General features: G+C 42.7%; 3 protein-coding genes and 1 long non-coding RNA gene across 6 annotated transcripts; all 4 read right to left on the bottom strand.

Annotated features, from left to right (window-relative positions):
• Positions 1-1564: 1564 nt before the first annotated feature.
• LOC130516395 (12-(S)-hydroxy-5,8,10,14-eicosatetraenoic acid receptor-like) lies at positions 1565-4830 on the bottom strand. Its single transcript, XM_057017451.1, has 3 exons — positions 4314-4830; positions 3185-3590; positions 1565-2661 (listed from the first exon to the last, which is right to left on the bottom strand). The coding sequence occupies exons 1-3, from the start codon at positions 4457-4459 to the stop codon at positions 2191-2193; spliced, it is 1023 nt and encodes a 340-aa protein (XP_056873431.1). The 5' UTR covers positions 4460-4830; the 3' UTR covers positions 1565-2190.
• Positions 4831-7753: 2923 nt separating this feature from the next.
• Positions 7754-13331, bottom strand: gpr31 (G protein-coupled receptor 31). The gene is made up of 2 exons (XM_057017182.1): positions 11158-13331; positions 7754-10112 (listed from the first exon to the last, which is right to left on the bottom strand). Exons 1-2 carry the CDS (start codon positions 11689-11691, stop codon positions 9651-9653), a joined length of 996 nt encoding a protein of 331 aa, XP_056873162.1. The 5' UTR covers positions 11692-13331; the 3' UTR covers positions 7754-9650.
• A 103-nt stretch (positions 13332-13434) lies between these two features.
• On the bottom strand, positions 13435-16263 carry LOC130516259 (uncharacterized). 2 transcript variants are annotated; one of them, XR_008947407.1, is made up of 5 exons: positions 15988-16263; positions 14472-15667; positions 14309-14389; positions 13708-13864; positions 13435-13644 (listed from the first exon to the last, which is right to left on the bottom strand). It is a non-coding gene; the product is annotated as an uncharacterized LOC130516259 (long non-coding RNA). The 2 variants fall into 2 exon arrangements; XR_008947406.1 differs by having other exon boundaries at positions 14472-16249.
• Positions 16264-19765: 3502 nt separating this feature from the next.
• LOC130515825 (hatching enzyme 1.2) lies at positions 19766-22362 on the bottom strand. Of its 2 annotated transcripts, none has more exons than XM_057016342.1 (12): positions 22312-22362; positions 22100-22172; positions 21969-22016; positions 21818-21868; positions 21565-21609; positions 21447-21493; positions 20881-20950; positions 20691-20805; positions 20380-20552; positions 20226-20307; positions 20020-20141; positions 19766-19842 (listed from the first exon to the last, which is right to left on the bottom strand). In XM_057016342.1, the coding sequence occupies exons 1-12, from the start codon at positions 22345-22347 to the stop codon at positions 19820-19822; spliced, it is 885 nt and encodes a 294-aa protein (XP_056872322.1). In that variant the 5' UTR covers positions 22348-22362; the 3' UTR covers positions 19766-19819. The 2 variants fall into 2 exon arrangements, with proteins under 2 accessions (XP_056872322.1, XP_056872323.1); XM_057016343.1 differs by lacking the exon at positions 22312-22362 and adding an exon at positions 22222-22301 and having other exon boundaries at positions 22100-22150.
• Positions 22363-22852: the final 490 nt, after the last annotated feature.

Below are 22852 nucleotides of genomic sequence, written 5' to 3'. Positions count from 1 at the left end.
ATCTGTTTTTTCAAGACCATAAAGTGTTTACAGAAAATCAAACAACAAATTGGTGCATTCAAATTAATATAATTATTATTTGGGAACCTATTCCCTTGTTTTGTTGTGCCTGAGGAAAAGTTGACCGATTTTTACTTTATCCCATTGGCCTATAACAGCATAACTAAGATATTAACCTAATAATTATACGACCCCCTAAGTATGATAATTTGTCTGTCTATGATAATAACTGCAACTACAGAATTAGTGATAATAAGCTTTTTCAAAGAGGTAGGTTTTGAGTCTGAGCTTAAAAGTAGAGATGGAGTCAGCCTCCCGTACCTGGAGAGGGAGCTGGTTCCATAGCAGGGGGGCCTGGTAGCTAAATGCTCGGCCCCCCATTCTACCTCTACAGACTCTGGGGACCACAAGTAGACCAGCATTCTGAGAGCGGAGCGGTCTATTGAGATGATAAGGTGTCACTAGCTCCTCCAGGTAGGATGGAGCTAGGCCTCTGAGGACCTTATAGGTCAGAAGAAGAATTTAAAAATGATCCTAAGTTTAATGGGCAGCCAATGAAGAGACACCAGTACAGGAGTTTCCTAAGGGAAGCATGTACAAGGTGAAAAGGATTGGTCCAAGTGTTGACTCTTGATTGAACTTCTTTATTTGGATCCTAACTTTGTTCTGGACCAATTTTTCTTTGTCATTCTGCCTTTCTTAGTTTACTTAATTATTGCTTGTTCTTCTAATTATCTGTCTTGAATATCACCTATTATTCTACTGATAAAGAAGACATCCATTTATTTCAGACTTCTCTGATCTACACATGTCCTAATTCAGCAGAACGTGAGAAAAACCTATAGTTTCAACAGTCAGAGTCACAGTCAGATCAGTGTAGAAAAGAAAGCGTGAGTAAGAAGCACGCAACAGAGCACACCAAGCTATTTTGTAATAAAGTAACGGAAACAAAATCTGATTAGTTAGTGTTAGCTCCTGTTAGCTGTATACAGACTTCATTTTAACCTGGTTGGTAGAAAAAGAGTTTATTTTATGCATATGTTGCATGTCTGAAGTAATAAACACGTTTACATTTTTTAAAATGCCTTTCTAGCTTTAGCATTAGCAGGACACTGAGATATTTTAAGTTTTTCATGAGTTTACATTTAACAGATTTGTATATTTGTGCGAGCTGCTTGTTTCTTCGTGCCTTTTAACTCATCATATCCCAACATTCAAAAGAACATCTTTTTATCTGTGCTGCTGTATCATTAGTGCTACTGAACATGATGCACACTCTGTCTACCAAAGGGGGATTGTCGGTGAATAGCGTGTTACATAGAAATTTTTTTCACCCAGTTAGCAGCTGAAAACATCTCACTGGTTTCATCACATGTGGTTCAGCATGCTATAACTTGGCTGGCACATGTAAAAAAAAAAAAAAGAAAAGAGGAAGGTAGTTTCATGAGAAAATCTTGTTTACACATCACCAACATGAACAAGCCTCATTTACTCTCTATTCTTGACAGATTTGACTAATTATATGATGACAAAGTGATTAACGTGATTAAAGTGGTGAAATAAATCCAGTGACATTTTTTATTTTTGTTTATGCCTTTTTCCTTTTTTTCCCCAAATGAGAGCATTTAAAGCAAAAGAAAATTATTATACAGAAAAAAACAAAAAAACAATTAGAATTACATGCTCAAGGAGTGCCTTATCTGTGTCACCAGGCTCAAACGATCAAACTTCCAAACTTTCATCTCTGATCAGGCGGTCTCACGGGGTTTCGTACGGCCGGCGAGGCTGTAGGACAACAGGAGTCTCTGATCTGGTCTCTCGAGCCTGCTCTTGATGAAAATTAGCTCTAAATCAGCCAGTGGAGGGAGGTTGGGATGGCAGCGATATGACATCATCTGTGTAAACCAGTGAAAATCTTCACCACTGCATTGATGGCTGACCGGAGGTGTGACGGCGACAGACGCTTCCATTTTGGTACAGTCACGTTTAACGTTTTTACAGTGCATCGGACAACTCTGCCCTGAAATGTGGTCCTTATAGGAGGTTTTATGGCTAAAGAATAAATAAGTGCCATCTGTACACTGACAGTGATAATAGTACAAACGATAACATCAATACTTTTATACTGTTTTAACCCTCTGAGTCAACTCTACCCAAGACTGAAGCTAATCTGACCAGTGCTTCTGGGCCTCATTTCTCTAATATTGGTAGTGAAACATTTCGGGTTGCAGATGTTGTTGTTGTTGTTATGGTGGTGGTTGTTCCTAACCCAAAGTCAGTTTTCAGCAGTTTCTGGCGGAGAACGGCAGGACAGAACGTTGATATGTAGGCGTCTTTAAAGCCGGAGTTGCAGAAGCAGTAGACCAGCGGGTCCAGCAGGCAGTCCATGTAGGACAGAACCATGAGGCCGTCATACACCTGAACCACCAAGTCCTCGGCCTCCTGCAGGTTCTGCAGCCGCACGCTCAACAGCACTGCTCTGGCGATGGCGCAGGGGAGGAAGCAGATAGAGAAAACTACCACCACAGACGTTACCACACACATGGCCCTCCTCAGTTTGGCCTTCTCCCCAACTGTCTTCTTCCTCAGGCGATTGACGATGCGCATGGTGCAGTAGACCAGGATGATGAAGGGGATGACGATCTGGCTGAAGAAGACAACCTGAGAGGAAGAGGAGTGACAGTATCTGTGAAATGCCGCCTTTTCAAGGCATAAAAAAGGTGGACAGATTAGCTCAGATTTTGAGGTATCGCACTGATTAATCTGAATTATCTATGTGTATATGAAGATGTGTAAACAGCAGCTGCTACAGGTGTTCTGTAACCTGTCTGTGGATCCCTGAGCTCCAAAAAGGTTCATTGCTCACTCACCTTGGGACTGGGCTCCAGCAGAGAACCAGGCTGTTAATCCCTGTGCATTTGTCAACATGGAATGCTGCTGTTTGTTGTGCTAGGTTTTAATTTGTGTGAGCACTGATGTCACCGTCAGCAGCCTGTTTTGGCTAGCGAGCTCCGCTGTGTACACAGCTCACGCTGTTTACCTAAATATGGGTTATTTTGACGTGTGAACGCGTAACAGCCCAGGATTTAATGTTCTGAAACCAAAACTCTGTGAAAGTGCAGCTGTTTTCTCTCATCTCTACTGGTTTAATGTAGCACAGATGTGAGGTCATTTGAATAAATACCTCTCTTAAGGTATCTGTCACGTCATGCAATTGGGTCTCGATTTTGCGGCCGTGACTGTTGCAGCACTCGAAGGTCTTCAGCATGGTGGGGATGGTGAGTGGCAACAGGAAAAGCCAGATGATGATGGAGATCTGAGGAGATTTCTTCAGGATTTTGACAAAATTCCTTCTCCCGAGATGCACCACATTGAAATAGCGGTCGATGGACAGCACGATGAGGAAGGCAATGCTAGCGCCTCGGTTGAGGAACAGCATGAAGAGCAGGGTCTTGCAGACTGGCGTGCTGTTGCTGCGTCTCTGGTTGTGCTGGTAGTGGTAGATCTTGGCCGGAAGGCAGGCCACCAGCAAGAAATCAGCAACCACAATATTGAAGAGGAAGATGCTTTTGTTCTTCCAGAACTTGAACCTAAAAGGAAAATAAAACATCTATGTAAGCACTGATGGTGAAGGCTTGTTGAACTCAGTCAGCCGGACTGGGCTGAATAATTAATCTACACATGCAGACGAAGCTGAAATAAAACTGGTTATCCATCCACGGTAATGGTCAACGATGTGATGGGCTGTATCACAGCGGACATCAGGCACCCTGCCTCATGGACGGGGTCCAGCTGCACAAGGCTGCTCTCCAATGGATTGAGAGCCCATGGGTGGCTTGGACAAGCGGCTGGGTCACATTTTGAAACCCAGGGAAAGATTCTGTTGGCAGGATCAAGTCGATTGAGCTCCTAACCTTCCTGACCACTCTGCTGCAGCACTTTAGAGTTATTTTGTCTGGGGCGCTTCCCAGTGTTAGGGGCAGAATTCTGCTTCAGAACCAGGCCAATGGTAAACAGAAATGACAATCCAAACAGGATGTCTCTGACTGAACTTCTCCTGCCGCCAGAAATCTCAAACCACACACAGGCAGCGACACCCTGACTCCATCTCAATAACATCCCAGGGAAAATGTTCGTGAGTCGGATCATTCATTGACTCAAGACCTGACTGTTAATGGCGCACAGAGCCTATGAGTTATTCACCTGCACGTTCTGTGCCAAGAGGAACGGTTCAGAACCCACACACTACAGTATGTTACCCTCTCACACACTTTGAACTTTAATCTATAGGCAGCCGTGGCGCTTCCTCGTACCTGAAAATGAAGACGTAGAGGACAGACAGGTTGAGAGGCAGACCCAGTACGAACTCCACAACCATCACCCATGAGAAGATCTGATATGTGAACGGATTGGGGGTGTTACAGTGGTCAATGGTGGAGTTTGTAGACATATTGGACATCAGTTCTGGAAGGTTAGGTCCTTCAGTGTGTCAAAACACCTCGGCTGAAAGAAGGCTGAGGTTAAAAATCAAGTCAAATCCTCAAACAGAATCCAGAATCTTCTGCTCAAGTAGCCAAATCCAGTTCACAGTGGGATCCGTCAAATTCAGCAGCTCTCCTCAGACATGCTCACGGTGATACTGGTGATACTGGTGATCCTGGTGATCCTGGCTCCTTCAACACAGAAGAAACGACACACAGGCTGTGAAAAAAAAAGAGAGAGCAAACATCTCATGTCACCACGTCTGTAAGGGTTTTTCAGCATGGGGCTGAACGAGGAGGACTTTATAATCAGCAGGAGGTGTGGTTTCAGCTCTTAGCTCACTGTGGAGCACATATGCTTTGGTTTCGCTTTTGTTAACACTTTAAAAGTCTCAAAGTGCTAACCAGTAGATAAGGAGGCATTTACAGCCGTCCCCCGCAACTAAACTGGCAGTTGAAGGTTTTTTCCAGGCGAAAAGGTCTTGTGAAATTCCTCAGGTGGTTGTCCTTTTCAATCCGGCATGTACGCACATGTCTGCTTTTGTATTCCAAGAAGGAAAACATTGTCGCTTAGAGAAAAATGACATAAGACTTTGTTTTTTTTCCAGCTCACTTTATTAAATTCTGTTTATGTCATGGTAGAATTAACAATCCTGATAGGTCTTCTCAAGTATATCAATCCCATTTCCTTAAGAAGACAATTGGCTTCAAGCCCACCAACGTACTCCTGAAGTTGCCGCGCGGGATTGGTTGTCTGATAGGTTGAACATTTCCAGAAACTAGTCACATGACCCTGCTTTTGGTCCAAACAGGCCCCTTCATCCAAGACCTTCAGCTGATTATGAAGTTTAAAAAAAAAACATTGAACCAAGAGGATGTTGTTCCATCGAAGGCAAACATTATCCAAGTTACACATGAGTCATATAACAGTCTGAAAATGAGTTGCTTAAATCTGTTAGGCACGACAAGTACTTATTACACTTCTGTTCCTGTCGCCGTGTTGCACAAAATATGCTAATGCTGTGTTGTTTCGAAAGAGAAAATGTCCAAACTCAGGGACTTGCTCACGCACAGTTGCGCCTCTGACCAAAACCGTACATCTTTTAATTCATCACTTTATAACAACATTGTCCTTTGACAAAGACTTCAGTGAACATGAAAGTTTAATGGGGATGAGTGAGACTGTGGGAAGACGGGTACCCATTACCACCCCAGCGCAGTGGCAGGTTAGGAGATGGATTTCCATCAATTTGTTAAAAATCTAGCATTTATTGAACCTTTCTGAAACCACAGTTGGTGGGAAATTAAAAGAGTCTACTAGCCCAAGTGTTGAAAACTCATTTAATTTCCCACCAACTGTAGTTCCTGGGTCAGTGTTTTCTGGTGTTGCTTAGATTAAATGCTTAGGTTTTGTTATCTGTTTGTGGACTTTATCAAAAGAAGATGGTTATCAGAAGAAGCTCATCCCCTTGACTTATCTTCATATTTCTAACCAACATATGTAGAACTAACAGCTATATATATTGCTGTGTTTGACTTCCGACGTACAGATATGTATTTCATAAGTATTGCAACATTGCATAGTGGCAAAAAATGTTGAAAAAAGGCTTTTGGGAAAGCAAACATGTCTCGTGAAACAGCTCTGAGAAAACACGCAAAATACGTGAGATTCCTATTGCTTCTTCAGATAATTTATCAGATCCACTGCTGCAGGGCTTCCGACGTACCAACAGCTTCTAGCTTCTGACACTTCCGACCGAGTATAACGAGAATAAGTATGTTTAGTCCAGTGGCCCAGTCACTGCGGGACCTCTGGTGTTACTTTGTTTTCAGGAAAAAAATAACAACAGTTATAATTGCTATAACCTCATTTGGGTTTTTGTTTGTTATTCTGAAGCCCACCACTAGATGGCCAATATTTCGGCATAGTGACAGTAATTTGTGTTCTGCAATGGTTTAGCTGAAACCACTCCCGCACGCAGATGGTTTCCCGGATGATGGCGCGATGACGTTAACATGCTGTTTTCGTTTGTAACAATTCTGCCATCAAAAAGCAGAAATTCTAGGTGTAAAATTTAAAATCTGACTCATATTTTAAAGGCTAGGTAAGATAAACGAAATAAGCGTCACCACACATTTCACACTAAAGCTGCGGCCGCTTCTAGCGAAATATGATGAATTATTATCATTCCTGTTACAGTCATAAAGTCATCGGCATCATCTTGTGTGGGCTGCGATCTGTTTGTGAGCGTGTGTGTGTGTGTGTGTGCGTGCACATGCATTTGCCCATGGCTGCCAGTCTCCTCCATTAGCATCGTCATCATCATCTTCTTTTTCCACCTCACCAGAAGCACAGAGGTGCATCTCCTTTCTGCGTACTGCTGCAGCCAGGTAGATCTTTCAACACCTCTGTTCAGACACAACAGCTGTTGCCTGACCCAGATTTCATCTCCGTGTCTACAGAGATGTGTTTGGTTTAAGGTCTGGTGAGAAACACGTCGAGTCAGTTTCATCTGGGCTTCACAACCCGCACAGTGACTCTAATCCTGCCAGTTGAAAAAAGAAAAAACCAAACTGGAAGCTGCATCTTCTCCCAGTACCGGTATGAGGTCATATTTGAGTCTAAACTGACCCCGGTGTGAGAGAATGGTGTGCATGCAAGTGTGTGTTTCCTGTGATGGACAATGATCTGTCCATAGTGTCTTCCTGCTGCTGTTGACCTCATAGTTAGGCCCCGCCCCCACAACCCTGGTGTGAACCAATGTACAACAGGAGAAGGTGTGAGAGGACAGCTCGGGTTAAAATTCAGCCATTGCGACCTAAAGTGGGCGTTTTCCCACCCTCGCTTAACACGGACAAACCTGTTCCTTAGAGCTAGAAGCCGTGGACAAATGAGCACTAACAGGTTTGGACAGGAGGGCTGAGGACCAGAAAAGTCGTGGAATGTCTCGCTGCTTTCTGGAAGGTTTCTGGGACTCAGGACTGCGTCGGATGAGTCAGGAATTTGGTATTAATAGTGAAACTTAGATGCTGAGTAACAGAAACTCCAGAGTTGCTATTAATGGAATTTTTCACAATAATCCGGTAATCACCTCCACCTCTGAATTATCAGACAGATGTTTCAGACAGGTCACTCACTCTGATTCACGCCTGTGTGAGGTCACCCTGGTAATCAGCTATGAGTTGACACTGTGTGAATTGTGTGAATCATGTTTTTAATGGAGGAGGTCTGAGCTTTTTAATAAAAAAAGTTTACAGGTTCTGCAGCAGTAGCAGAAACATGCTTCAAGATTTAATCATAGTAATTCCATTTACATCATCATGACATTTAGAAATACTGTTACAATCATAGAGGGCAACATTATGTAATATCATCTTGATAACAAAATAAATGCTAACATTTACAGAGTTATATGAGCCATGTCAATTGATGAAACTCTGGAATCAAACTTGAAAACAAAAAATGTTTCATATTTATAGAAAATCAGTGCAGGAGGAAGCATTATTTAAGTCATTTCTGATCCTCTGACTTAGATAAACCAAATTTTAACAGTTATAACAAAAATAACCTCTCCTAAAGAAAAAGCTACATATGAAGATTGAGGTGAAATACTGAGTTTATGCAGAACATTTGCAGTTGGTCAAGGTTATGGATATTGTGCATGTGTGCGATAGCCCCTGTTGGTCAACACCTCCTGAACACACCTGCAAACGTAGCCACGCCCTCTTTCGCAGTATCCAAACAGTGGCCAAAACACACACAAAATTATCAAAAACTTGGTGAAAATTTCCTGTGCATCCATTTACACAATCAGACACGGTGGGAATGATATAATTTAGGTTGAATCTAAACAAGAGAGCCATTCGGATCCTCGCGTCATGAAAATGAAGCCTCTTTCTATCTTCAATTATGTGTTTTCTTCATCCTCATCAGGAGGGGCAGATGTGTCAGATGTTGACGTTCTACCTGCTTGAGTGTGATTAACACAAACACTGGGCGATGTCGTGCTCGGAGATGATGACACAGACTACTCAACTGACTAACTTACAGTATTTATAGCCATGAGGTCACTGGTGATAGAAACAGCCAGAACCAAAGAATCCGTTTGAATCAGTCTGAGTAAGTGTCTTCCTGGAGACCTGATTCATGCGTTTCATATAAGTGTTTCTCTCCCTTCCTCCTGGGGTTTGTGAGGAAACCGTCGTTAAACTTTGTATTATCAAATTAAAAATTAACCAACTGCTTCCTGTTTGTGTCTCTGGGATCGAATAACGGCATCTGAAATGTGCTCATGGGTCTGTTTTAGATTACTCAAATCAGAATACGGACAAATTTTAACAGATAGCTCCTCTCTTAAATAAAAGATTTATTCTTTTTTAATGGCAAGAATTCTTTATCATTAGAAGATTCCATTGTTCCTTACTAATAATTACTATTAGCCACAGTGAACTATAAACTTTAGATGGGATCTAATCCAGGATTGCTCAAATATTTGGTTTCAATAGCTTACAGTGAACTGATGTCAATTAAATACTAATAGGTAATACTCGTAATAGGGTTTTTTCCTTTATTAATTCTTATAGAATTATTGTAATTATTAACTGTTATATTGAACATTTAGTTCATTTAGTAGACAAACTTTTGTCCCTTTGAAAGAATAAAAAACAGTTTGGCCACCTGTGACCAAACCAAATATACAAACGTAACACTTCAGATCCTTGTTGACAGCAGACAAAACCATCCTTTTCTGACTGAAAAAGAAAAGTAAAGGTGAAGGTTTTAGCATAAAAGCATCTCTACAAGGCACAAATAAACTCCAGAAGAGGAATTTTCTGGGTGAAATGTCTCCTCCTTGGCTGTAAAGTCCAGGGAGTTGTTGAGTTTTAAACCTTTACTCTGGAAGAGGCCTCCAAAATAATTGGGATATAACTCTGCCCCCCTTCCAGGACTTACCACTTGGATGAGTCTTATTTATGGATACTTGTTGTGAGGAAACCGAGACAAATGTCTAAAAATCGATGTAAAATTCAGCAGGAAATGGAATCAGCCAAAGATGCCAACCAGTGAAGGGTTTGCGCTCTCTTCTGTCCATCAAGTGTAACTGCAGATTGATGACTGAGGTCCTGGTCCGGGAGGACCCACATCCATTCTGGGTCTGCCTCTACAGTTCAGAGCACGTCAGTGCGCATAGGATGCGTTGTGTTTCCTGTTGTGCTGGTTAGCGGTGATTGAGGGTCTTTGACCAAGAATGGGAAATAGTTGGAGAGATACAGCGCTTTAAACTTGGTGCTGCAGAAGCAGTAGACCAGGGGGTCGAGGAGACAGTCCATGTAGGACAGCACCATGAGGCCGTCAAAGGCCACAGCTGCCCTATCCTGGGTGGCCTCGCTCGCATTCTGGACGCGGATGATCAGCAGGACCATCCTGGCCAACGCACAGGGAAGGAAGCAGAAGGAAAAGACCACCATGACGCAGGTCACCAAGAACACGGCCCTCTTCAGCTTCGTCCTGTCGCCGACGGTTTTCTTCCGGAGCCGGTTGACGATGCGTACGGTGCAGTAGACCAGGATGACGAAGGGGATGACAATCTGTGTGAAGAAGACCACCTCTCTCAGACTGTCCACCACATCCTTGAATTAGAAAAGAAACAAGAAAAAGTAGACATTTTATTACATTGCAGTTAAAATGCAGAAAAACGTGTCGCCCCCTAGTGGCCGAACACAGGAAATGCTGCAAAATCAAGTCTCAGTAATGAAGTTTGATTGTTTTTGCATGTGTGTGCCAGAGGGAGAGAGAAAACCTGACACCACACAGCTGCCTTTACTTAAAAGTGATGCGATAAAGATGCATTGGAGCCTTTTTTTTCTTACGCTGAGATGTGTGGATATCCATCAGCCGTAATATCAGCCTCTTTCTCCTAATTCGGCTCTCTGTTGTTTTCATGTCTCATGTTGTTTTCATGTCTCTAAGGTTTCACTTCTTTGGCATGCAGCATGAGCTTATCTTGACCAAGCTGTCATGCACAGCTCAGGCTGATGCTCTCCAGCTTTGACGCTTAATGTTAGCAACGCGGTGTGCTCCCGGGGCAAAAATAGCATGGAAAAACCTTCCAAGTGGGGGTCTTCATGAGATTATCTCTGGTCATCTCTGTGGGCCATCAGTTCGCATTCAACATTTATGAGCTGCAGACTTGTCAGAGCTCCACTGTGTGTGAATCTGATTGATTTCAACAGTGTAGTTGACCTTTACTGACATCGTCTCTTTCATCAGAAAGGCCTCTGCAGCTGCGAATGAGGGAATCTTGGGTCTTTGACCCATTGGCACTTCGGATGACCCTGTTCTGGTGTGTTGCTGGAGCCACCGGAAATGAGCTGAGTGAGTCGCAACCCCACCTGGCTGACGCACCAGTCGTTACAGTCGCATCATTGAAGGTGTAACTGGAGTGAAACCCACCAGGAGGGGGGGTCAAGAGATGATCTCTCCTGGAAAATCTGTACAAACCTGACGTTTTGTTAACCCTTTGCTCCCACGTTGCTAAAACTTTCACTGCTCAAAAGTTTTTTGTCCTTGCTACTTATTTTAATCTGAATAATCTTAAATCTTGTTCTGATTTTTGCCACAAAAGCAGACGGAACGAACAGCCGCAGCAGGCAAGACGCAGCACGCGGGTGTTACCTTAATCAGAGTGTCGTCATTGCTGGTCTTGTGGCTGTTGCAGCACTCAAAGGTCTTGAGCATGGTGGGAACGGTGAGAGGCAGCAGGAACAGCCAAATGAGGATGGAGATCTGGGGAGATTTCTTCAGCGCTTTCAGGAGATTCTTCCTGCCTGGATGCACCACGTTGAAGTAGCGATCGATGGAGGTCACAGTCAGGAAGGCAATGCTGGCCCCCCGGTTTAAAAACAGCATGAAGAGCATTGCTTTGCACACTGTGTCGTTTTCGCTGCGTCTCTCTCCTTTAATGAAGTTGTGCGCCTTTATGGGCAGACAGAAGAGCAGGAGGATGTCTGCCAACACCAGGTTGAAAAGGAAAATATTGTTGGAGTTGGATTTCCAAAATTTCAGCTTGAATATGAAAAGGTGCAGGACTGACGCATTCAGAGGCAGAGCCAGGATGAAAATCATGATCATGATCGCTGCATAGAGTTTATACAGTGTCTTGTTGGAGGCTTCGCAGTCCTCAATGAGTTGGTAGGTAGAGTTTCCCATCTTAGCGCGCCGTTTTCTTCAAGGTTGACAGCAAAAATCAGTTCACACTTCAGGTCTCTCCCTGAAAATAAACATCAACAGAAGAAAAAAAAAAATCCTGACCAACTCGTTTCTTCACCGCCTTCTGTAATCCTGCCCGAGTTCCTCTTTCGTGAGACTTTCAGGTTGCAGAGGCGTTCAGGTACCTGCTGTGAAAACCCTCCTCTCGCCACACGCAGCAAACTCTTGTGGTTTCTCTGTGCTCGCAGTGCTCTTGAGGCTTTGTAACCCCGCCTCGTACCCTGAGGCAATGAGTCACCAACTGCTTCTCCACAGTGAGGCCAATGGGGATTTAGAAGGGACAAAATAAACCTGCAACTTTAAATAAAGCAAATACAATCCACCTGTACCTAAAGCACATAATCCATGCAGATTTGGCTGACAGAACACGCGGATATGAGCTGCGGGTTATGGAAATATGTCACCCTGGCAAAAATAAACTGCTATTTCCTGGCTAAAACTGTGAGAGTTGGGTTTTTTTTTGGTGACTCCGGAAGCTGCAGTCCTGTTTCTCATGAATGACGGCTTCCAGCCCTGCTGGTCTATTTAGCAGATGCTAAAATTCTCCTCGGACTATGCCGGCTCGCAGCAGAGGGATTTCACCGATTTAAATGTGGGCACGAGGAAGTGGATGCAGCACTGTCGGGCCTCTACTATGTAAGGACAAGTAAATGAGCATCCGAGGAATGCTGCGTCCTGAGGGAGGAGGAGGGGGGTTAACGCCAGGCCTCGCTCTCCGCCCTGCACGCCTCTTTCAGCTACAAGTTCAGACAGCGCTCAACATTTTAATTAAGAGGACGTATTTTCTGCAGGAGCACGTGTGCAACGAGGAGAAAGGAAGCGACCCGCGCGTGTGAAAACACCGAACAGGCGCGTTGATCCTCCAGTTTATGGAGGATCGGAAAGGCCTCGGTCAGTTAACTCAGCTGATGGGATTTATTTGTCTGTAGAGAACCTTCGAAATTTTTCCTAAATAAATAATTAATAAATTAGGCCAAACAACCTTTACTCTAATTTCAGGCAGGAATATTTAACTTTCTAGAGTTGAAATGAAATCTGATGAGAAATCAGAAAGAAAAAGCTTAAAACTTATTATGACTGCAAGTAGGTTAACCTCCACCTCTGTCTCGCTGTCCCTCCCTTTCTTTCAGAAAAAGGTGTGACTATCTATCAGAGTTCAAAGGTCATTCTCGGCGTAAGAGGCTGGTCCTGCTCAGCTTATGTGATAACTGTCCCAAGGAAGCACGGCCTTAATCATCTTTACCAAAAGCAAGTCTGGATATTCAGCTGTGGTGTAATAAAGATTTAATAGGCTGTAATAGTTGGTGATGCAGGTCTGTTGCGTCATAAAAGTGCATCGTTAAGACCGTTGCACAATTCAATAGTCAAAAATGCTGAACGAGCATCTCTGTTTCCGTACGTTTGTTACCAAACCTGCCTCCTTTCCCACGCTTTTCCTGATTCATCTTTTCCCACTGTTTATTCTGATTTTAGTGAGTCGACTCGTGGCAATCCGCTTAAATGTATCACAGCTGATCATTACTAGCCATAACAATCGACGGCTTTGACACTGAAGCCTGTCAGACAGGCCATCAATCACGCCGTCTCCCCTGGGTTGTGAGGCCGACTCACAGCGTGCTGCAGTTTCACAGGAGGCTGAGATGTTTGGCAAAGAGCCTGTCAAATTCTTCTGGCCTCCAGATCCTTGCTCACGCTGCAGCCTCCCTGCGGCTCCGTTCTGATCCCTCTGTGCTAAAGTTTGCCTTCCTCGCTCTCAGATGTCTCCAGGATTCCTTCTGCATCAAGCAGCATGAGAATGTTCACAAATACAGTGTGAACGAGTGTGAGTGTGAACGATTTGAGCAGCGACTGCAGCACCTCACTTGGACTTTTGAGGCTTCCTGGATCTCTGAACTGCAAAAGGATTTTATTGTAGTGTAAATATCAGTGTTGGCCATCTTTGGTTTAATATGTTACCTTTTATGTTCTGCTCTTTGATGGGCTCACTCCGGCTCTTACTCGCTGCTCGATGAGTCTCCTGCCGCGTCCAATCAGGAGACTCGGGAGTTTGTAGCGGGGAGCCAAATAATTCTGACATCTGTTTCTCTAAAGTAAACTCAGGTTTGCACCACATCTGTCAAAACAAAGGAAGTTCTTTTCTGTAATGATGGAAAATAAACAGATTCTTTCATTGTCATCCCAGTTTTATAAAGTTCAAGCTAAGGATCAGAGAACTTACTGTTAATTCACATGATAGCTACATTAGGTGCACGTGAAGCAGGAGATAATGGATCACCCTTGCATAAGCATCCAGAGCAACGCATCGGTTTTCAACCTTTTCTCACATCCAAAAATGTAAATATATTTTCTATTTTTACATGGAAAAATGATTTGATTTCCAAATGGACATGAGAATTTAATAGTCTGACAAACTTAAATGCTGCAGAAAACAGCTGTTACGGATGCCAGAAGTTAGCAATCTGTGATTGTCACACCATTATGTAATGATGATGATGGACAGAGTGCAGGAGGGTGAAGGTATTTTGGGATGGATAGAAATAATTTGAAGGTCTCTGACCTGTTGTAGGTCTGGAGGAGGGTTTGTGCTCCATCGGGAATCGAAATCCTAGCTTCCAGGAGGTGCTCCTCTGTCCCACATCTGGCATTCAAGGACAGAAACAACACAGCTGGAAGCCTTCCAGTGTTTAACCTTTTGACCTGAGTCCAGCTGAGAGACGTACTGTGCGGCTTCCTCTGACATCAGGGACCCCAGCAGCGCTCCAGGCTCGGGATCAGTCAAATGACCTTTGTCAGGTGAGAGGTCCTCCATACTGTTTGAATAGAAAGAAATCCATCCTGCTGACATACAAACCTCAAATCAAACAAGGTTTTAGCTTCAGAAGAGATGAGAACCCAGAGTGAAAGTGCAGGAAACAACATGAAGGTCAAAGGGAATTTTGAATTCAAAACAGTTGGAAAAATGGTTGCGAATGCATCTGTCACCATCTCAGAGGACTGATGGGAACAAACGCTGCTGCAGAACAAACCAAACATCCTGGCACTGGGAACAACCCCACCACCACTGTCTGTGGGACAGAAGAGGTCTCCAACCACCCATCTGAAATCAGGAAGTTATTGTTTATGGATCATTTTCCATTCAGTGACAGCTTGCATCCAACAGCTCTCAATTTCCTCAATTGATTTAATTCTTTTTTTAAACTGGAGAAACAGCTCCGATTTATTTTCCTTTCAACTTGGCCTCATGTTTATTTCGGCACACTGAAATATGATTTGTAGGACTTATGTTTGCAACATGATGGGAACACTGTTAATGTCAGGACCAGGATGCACCTGGAACCATTCGAACTAGCAGCAGCAGCAGCAGCCACATGTTCTCTTCTTTCCCAGTCAACCATCAACTCCTCCGCTAAATTTCCCAGACATTGAGCAGCAAAAAACAGTGTTAGCATGAGCATGCACAAGGCTAAAGATAACCCATCTGTCTAGTGTCATCGGTTTCCCATCACCCCTGCCTGTTTGGGCTTAAGAATTCCTATTTGTGTCCATCAGAAGAAGATCCTGCCGACCCCGAGGAAGGACAGAGGGGCCTCGGCATTGACCTCCAGCTTTAATGGTGAGTGATTGACGTGTCTCAGTGTGTCTCAGTGCTGTTAATCTGAGCTTTGATGCTTAAACCTGGATCTAAGACCTCATTACCAGGTCCTAGTTTGGTCGCATCATCTTCTGCTTCGTCCTCCAAATCCCCTTTTGAGGTAAAACTAGCCTGGTTTGGAGCTGTGATCCATCCAGATGATCTGTCCTGAGCCTCCTCAGACCTCTTCGCTCTGTCCATAACCATGTGACCCCACATAGATGAAGGTTGGAGGTAAGAATTTCCCTTCCTTCTCATGACCTCCATGCATCACTCTGCTCCAGCCTTTTACGTCACAATAACAAAAGAAAAAGCCGGTGTGAAAAAGAACAAGAAAAACCTGTTCTGCTCACATGTCTCATCATCGTTTCAAGGTGAATTAGAAATTTCCTCATTAATTTCTTGCTGTGGCTTGAAAGTCGGTGTTTGAACACACTCGGGTACAACACATTTACCTGTCAACACAGGATTCACAACCAACACAAAGAAGACATTTCCAAATTAGGAGGGCTGATGAATCACCTTTAAAATAGAATCATTCACATGCAGACGTGCTATCAAACACGTGCACTTGCACCTTTAATAAGGACAAATGAGCACTTTACCACCACATTAACCCCCCAGAAACGACCCCGCCTGCAGACAGGTGTCGGGCCGTGTTCGTCCAATCAGCCGTAAATTGAAACCATGCGACCGAACTGGACCGAGATTCCGTTCTGTTCTGATTCTTGCCCCTGAGGCCGCTCTGGAGGAGCTGACGCCCAGGTGGCGGGAATCTCGCCATTTCTCGCCAAGTGTATCTGGGTCAGCGAGCAACCACACAAGCAAACAGAGTTATTCATTGTCGTTCTCTGTCCCCCTTCCTTTGTTCTCAGCCTTCACCAAGGGCCCTTAAAAAGCAACTAATTCAAGTTACTCATTCATTCATCCAGCCCTCAAGGTAAAACCTGCAGTATGTGTGAAACTGCAGTGGCGGTGAATGATCCCGTCTAAATGGGATGAGTCATCCAAGTAAAAACACAATTTCTAAACATATTATTATATATTTGTTGAGTTAAAGTTTGACTCCCCCTCACAAAGGCAAAAAAAATAGCAAAAAGTTAAATAAATATGCTCAAAATTCAAAAGATTGTATAACGGCTTTTTTTTTTTTAAATCATCTGTCATTTTAAAGTTCTGTGCAGCTTTTGTTGGGTTAAAAATGGAACATTTCAGATTCAGATTCAGAGTACTTTATTGATCCCTTTAGGGGGTGTCCATCAGGGAAATTAGCATTTCCAAAAAAACGTACAGCACTGTACAAAATTACCCACCACCATTACACACCATTAAACCTATTAAAGATAATAAAAATAGAATAAAATAAGAAATAAAATAGAATAAATTAAAAATAGAATATAAATATAAAACTATAAAAATGTAAATAAATGAATAGATGGATGAATGAATGGATGTCCCAGTATTATGTTATTGCAGTGTTGTTCCAGTCCTTCTGTTGCCCCCCCCCCCCCCCCCCCAGTGAGGAGTTGAACAGTCTGATGGCTCGGGGGATGAATGAGTTCCCCAGTCTGTTTGTCCTGAACTTGGGGAGGCGCAGCCTCTGGCTGATCAGGCTTCTCTGGCTGTGGATGACAAATGAAACAGAACTTTCTGGTATTTGAAACTCAAAGATGCACTGCACACTAGCTCCACGCGAGCTCTCAATCAGCTGACCAGAAATCGGAAGTTGGACACGTTGGAGAGGAAGCTGGTCATTATCTTTTTACCACCATCTGATCTCCTGTGCAGAACATGTTCAAACACAACGATGTGCAAAGTGATATGGAAAAGGATCACAATGTTCAATTTTTCATGTGGATAGGAAGAGTCCCCACAACGTTACAGTTGCAATTTAAGGCAAGAGTTTAAAAACACAAACAAAACCAGTGTGCTGGGATAAATATGTAATGTTTTTAGTTCAGTCATATAGACTGTAGACTATAGACTATAGACTGGTTTCCAGTTCAGTCATGTCACCACAGTGGCTCAAGGGCTACAACATATGATCTTCCTTTTCAATGTCTCGGTTTCTTTATTATTGTGATGCGAATCTCTTAATAAGCGAGTTTCATAATTCTTTGAGGTACTTTTGGTTTCTCCACCTGCACCTGTGAGTAACTCGGGAGTTTGTTACAACAAGTTTCTGCCATCGCAGTTTTTGATTTGCTTTGTTTTAAAGTTCAATTTGGGCAATTGGTCTCGGCTGGTCTGGATTGTTTGGAAAGGTGGGACGTGAGGTTGGACGGATGTGCAGGGGGAGCGGTCGACCTCACAGGTAACAGGATTATTACTGTGGCAAACAACTGTAAGAAACAGAACAAGGCCGTTGTGCAAATAAAAGAACCAACAAATCCTTTGTCTTTCTAAAAATAACACCCAGTCTGACAGGGACGAGCCACAGGACAGGAGAACCCTCAGGGCTCTGCACCAACCTGGATCCAGACACACTCAGAGTCTGTGGCTGGACCGGAGCTTCAGAATGTCAGATGGAGGTTGACAAACTCTTGGTTGGCTCATGTAGCACTAATGGAATCTTCCTGTGACTCATGCTAACGAGCAACAATGACACAGAAAGGCCTCTCCTCCTCTCAGATGTAACTTTTACAGCAACCGTTTACGGATAAATTACTTCAGTGCTTCTTGGGTCTCATTGTTCCTCTAGTGACAAACCTGCTGATGACACAATCATGCGGTTTTACTAATTTTGTCCTGATGAGGTGGTTATGACACTCAATATTCTGACAGCTGTGGAAAAACACAGCTGAAAGAGTTATCCTTTTAAATTCTGCGCTGTTTTTGTATTCAATGATTTGTGACAGGACCAACACCCATGAGAATCAAAATGGAAAGTTAGAAAAATAAAAAAGCCAAGCAGACAACAGTCTGAATGTCACAAACATAGCGCAACAAAAACAGAAACAGCTCCCCTGCTCCTGCTGTAATCCTGCAGATACAGCCGCCGGGATGTTGAAATAATAATCCTAAAGTTACACCTCCCATCACAGAGATAACATTTAGGTTACACCATTACAGAGTAGAAACAATCTCAATCGTTAAGTTGGTCTTGGTGCTACACAAAAATAGTGGAGACACATCTGTAGTTACACTATTGATGTTGAAGTTACACCTTTCTCAGGGTGTTAATGCAGAATTTTCTGTTGTTGACATTACACCACCCGTTAGTGTAAATGTTGAAGTTATACCTGCGGTTAATATTGGAAGTTACACCTGTTGTCAGTGTTGAAGTCGTGCCAGATTAATTAGAAACTCATCGATTTTTGATCTTCCCTGAACAGGTACAGCCTTCAACAAGCTAAGCCATGAGTAACATCTTTTAAGCCTCCTGGGTGTCTGGTGTTTAACATGACATCATCGGACTGTTTCGTAATAAATTAAACTACCTACATGTTTGCAGTGTTATCTTTTAAGGATGCTGTGTCAGTAACGCATTGATACTGAAAACAGAAGCATCTCCCCTGACGGAGCCGTTCCTATAGAGTACATGTTGCAGAACAGGTGAGGTGGCTCTGACATTCTTATTTATATTTAGTGCATAACATGTTTGAGAGTCTTAAACATGTTTCTAGTAGGCAGCAGCAGGTTGTGAAGGTAAATCTTCAAAACTTAAAATGCTTTTGCATACAGGAGGAAAGGGTCCTGCGTGCAGTAGTTTGCTACCCTCAGGAACGGGTCTGAACATGTCTTCTTGGTTTAATCTGATGTCATTCATCTGTTTGTCATAAGATAAACGACTGGCTTTTCACTTGGAACCTTAAGGTTCAGGCGTGGCTCAACAACTCACTTAGCAGCTCCAGAAGGTCTTAAATGTCAGCTGTGGAGCAGGATGAAAAATGGCCTTACTGATTTACCATAAATCATTAGACGTTTTATTACACATTATTTTATGTGTTATACTTTTTTCTTGCATGTTAAACATGGGAATCCATGCTGAATGTCAATTTAGGTCGCCTCTGAACAAATAGATTTAACTGAAGCATTGTTGCTCTTCAGGTTTGTTGAGATAAGTAGCCAGAAGAAATTGCAGATTATTGGCGAGTTCCGTCTTTCAGTTGTCAAGTTAAAACAAATCTGCGCAAACAAACTCGCGCCAGTCACTCTTCCTCGGTTGAACAGCGACCCCTAGTGGTCACAGGAGGTACTGTAGAGACCAAACGTAACCGCGAAACCTTTTCTGGGTCATGAGTTTGATAATCAAAAATAAAAAGGGTTTATACGTTTGGACTCTAGATACAACACGAGATCCTATTTCCAGACCATCAGCTGGATCTCTACTCTGATCTTCCCTCTCAGGTGTTGATTGATGGAGCACATGCATCCAACAGGCACATTTTATAGTTTAATATTTAATAAAATTTCACTTCAGATCAGGAATCCCTTTCACCTTTCTTGCTTCCGCTCATCTGAAAAAGGAAAAAGGTGCCATTAGTTTATAGACACAAAATGCCTTTTTACCATGAAAACCGCCATTATATTGGTTTCATTGAACCGACGCATTTCAGCAGATCAGAAACGTGGCCGGCCGACTCGACAGCCTCACATCAGGCGAGAGCAGCATGTGACAGAATAAAGGAGAATACCGCAGTGGTAGAGTTTGTTCAGTCTCTGGATGTCCAGCTTGCTGAGGCGTTCTCTCTGGCCGATGTCTCGCTCACTCGTCTTTGGTGACAACGTACGTTTTCCATCTTTACTGAAGAACCACCTGCAGACAGAACACTCTTGCTGGGATTATTCAGCCATTAGGCCAACCAGGGCCACAGTGAGGAAGGACAGTACGAGGACTTACTCGCCATAGTGCATTATGGATTTGAGGTCATATGGAAGGTTTAGGGTATTGCCTTTTTTGATGCTGAAGTTCTTTTCTTTACCTTGAAGCAGAAAGATGAAACTGTCTGAACCAGACTTTTTTTTTTTGAAGTGTACTTTTTTTCCATGCCGACCTTTCAGGATATGCTCCCACTCTATTGTGACGTACTGATCCCGATCCTCGCGGGTGTGTTCATGGTGCAGTCCTAGAGCGTGCATGATCTCATGGCAAAGGTTCCCCACCGTACAGATATTCGGGAAGTACAACTTCTGTTCTCCTCCTTGACAACCAACATAAGATGCACAACTGAAGAAAAAATGCAAAAATAAATAAATAAATATCCTTATTTACACATTTTGATCAGACATTTAAAAGCAACGTGAGCCATCAGTACTCTCCTCACTTTAGACGGTCAATGGACTAAAACAGGAAGGTCAAGCTCACCCTGAGCCATCAAGGAATTTCAAGTAGTTGAACTCTGTGGAATGTGAAACAAAACGAATACATGAAGAATCCGAGATCATCTTAAAAGCCTCCTGGATTTCAGTCTTCCGATCAGCTATCAGGAGGAAAAAATAAATAAATTACAGATTGTTGCATGTGTACAATTGTCCTCAGAAAATCCAGAACCTACCCAGTGACTGATCAATGACGTAGGGAACAGTGGCATCCCCCCACACGTTCTTCAAGGCGTTCCTGTTCTCCTAAAATTCATTAACAATTCTTCCTTTTAAAATGTTCTTAAAACTTTCCCAGCATCTGAAATGATCCAACTACTTGACCAAAAAGTCAAAATATTGTTAAAAAGTGTGGAGATTTATCTGCTGAAGTTAATGCTAATGTGACCAAATTTACATTCACAATCCTGCCCAGCTTTTAACTACAGTAGTCTCAACCATATGTAGGAAGTATATTTTCTTTGACTATACAACTACATTTTATGCAAGATGAGCTCAACTGATTACAAGATGCTGAAAACTGATTGGTAAACTTTGTGCAGTAGTATTTCCACAGCAATGCCTCAGTTACTCTGCACTTGTGGTCCTGGCCAGATATCCCCACTACGCCACGTTTCTCTCCCCCTCCCCCCTCCCCCCAAACGGGCCCATTAGCTCCACAGCTAAGCATGCAAACAGCAGGTAAACTTTGTTTGCCCGCCTGACCTCTTTAAAATGATATTTTCCAATTTAAGATCCTCACCGACAACAAGATGTCTCCTTCATCAGCAGCCAGCTCATTACTGAAATCTGCAACAGAGAAATCATTGCATGTATGCCACAAGTCTTTAATTTTTTGCTATATTAAAGATTAAATTTACCTGCTATGGTCTCTGGGCTGGCAAATCCTGGCACCAACACTGAACCTGCAAAATGTTCAGCCAAGTCAAAAATTTCCTCATCTGGAAACTTACATAAAATAAAAAAAACCCTCATCTGTTAGATTAAAATCTGCAGAAAGGAAAAAGCAAGAAATACCTTTTATTTTACCTTGTTTACATTTTTGTCTTTTACATGAAGTTGTTCTATTAATCATCTAAGGATTTTTGTTTTTATTTTATTTTTCATACCAACCTAGAGTAGAAGTTGTTTTGTTCTGGGTGACATTGAAGGAGATTTCACCAACTGACAACAAGAAATTCAGTCCAGTTAGTTCACTACTTCCTGGTCGCACAAGCATGATCATGACAACCATAAATGCGTTATCATAAATGTGGACACAAACCTGCAGCAGGACTTTCTACATACAGCGTGCCGTTCAAGATTTCACCAACTGTTGAAAACAAATCATCACATTAACATAGCTCAAATCCACTTAATTGTACTTTATGTTGCAGCAACAAGTGAAGGTCCAACCTGAAACAGAAGGTCTGACCTCCTGGTTTTGGTTAATGGGGACACATCCAGCTGATTGAAGAGAAATCACAAACTGAGGAAATTGGAAAAAAAAAAAAAATCACAATCATTCATGTTTTTACCTGTCCAAATGCAGATAAATACCAAGAGCCACATTGTGCCCCTGCTATTCAACAGAGATTGAATACAAAGGAAAAAAACCCTTTATATACCTGTACAGGTGTAATCTGTTGTCTAATTATAACCATTCTATCTCTAGCCTGTAGAGGGCGACACAGACAATCGGATATGACGCAAAACTGGTGGTTTGAACTTTTACATAAACTCTTTATTTCACTTTATTGTATTACTGCAGTGTCCAGGGATCACTGCTTCTGCTAGCACATAATTTAAATAATAAAACAGGCCAATACAGTTTTAGATCTTTGAACGTTTTCTCTTTAAACAATGTGATCTCCTCCTTCATAGAGAAGAATGGCCACTAGATGACGTAGTATGACATCAAACCATTCACTCTATAGGAAGCTCCAAGTAAACTTTCATTTGTTTATTATATTAAAATTTTAATTGATAAACGACGATTCATGTTAGATCATATAACTGACCTATGTCATGTGACGTCCTAGTGCTCCATAGAGTAAAAAACGAAAGGCAATTAAGTCAGAGTTGCCTCCTGCAACAAGAAATCATAATTCGATTACTAAAAAGGGTTTTGTCTACATTTATTTTGCAGCAGCGATTTTTTCAGCTTTT

This window comes from Takifugu flavidus, chromosome 19, assembly GCF_003711565.1.
Source record: "Takifugu flavidus isolate HTHZ2018 chromosome 19, ASM371156v2, whole genome shotgun sequence".
Taxonomy (NCBI): domain Eukaryota; kingdom Metazoa; phylum Chordata; class Actinopteri; order Tetraodontiformes; family Tetraodontidae; genus Takifugu; species Takifugu flavidus.
This window is presented reverse-complemented; position numbering and strand designations above follow the sequence as displayed.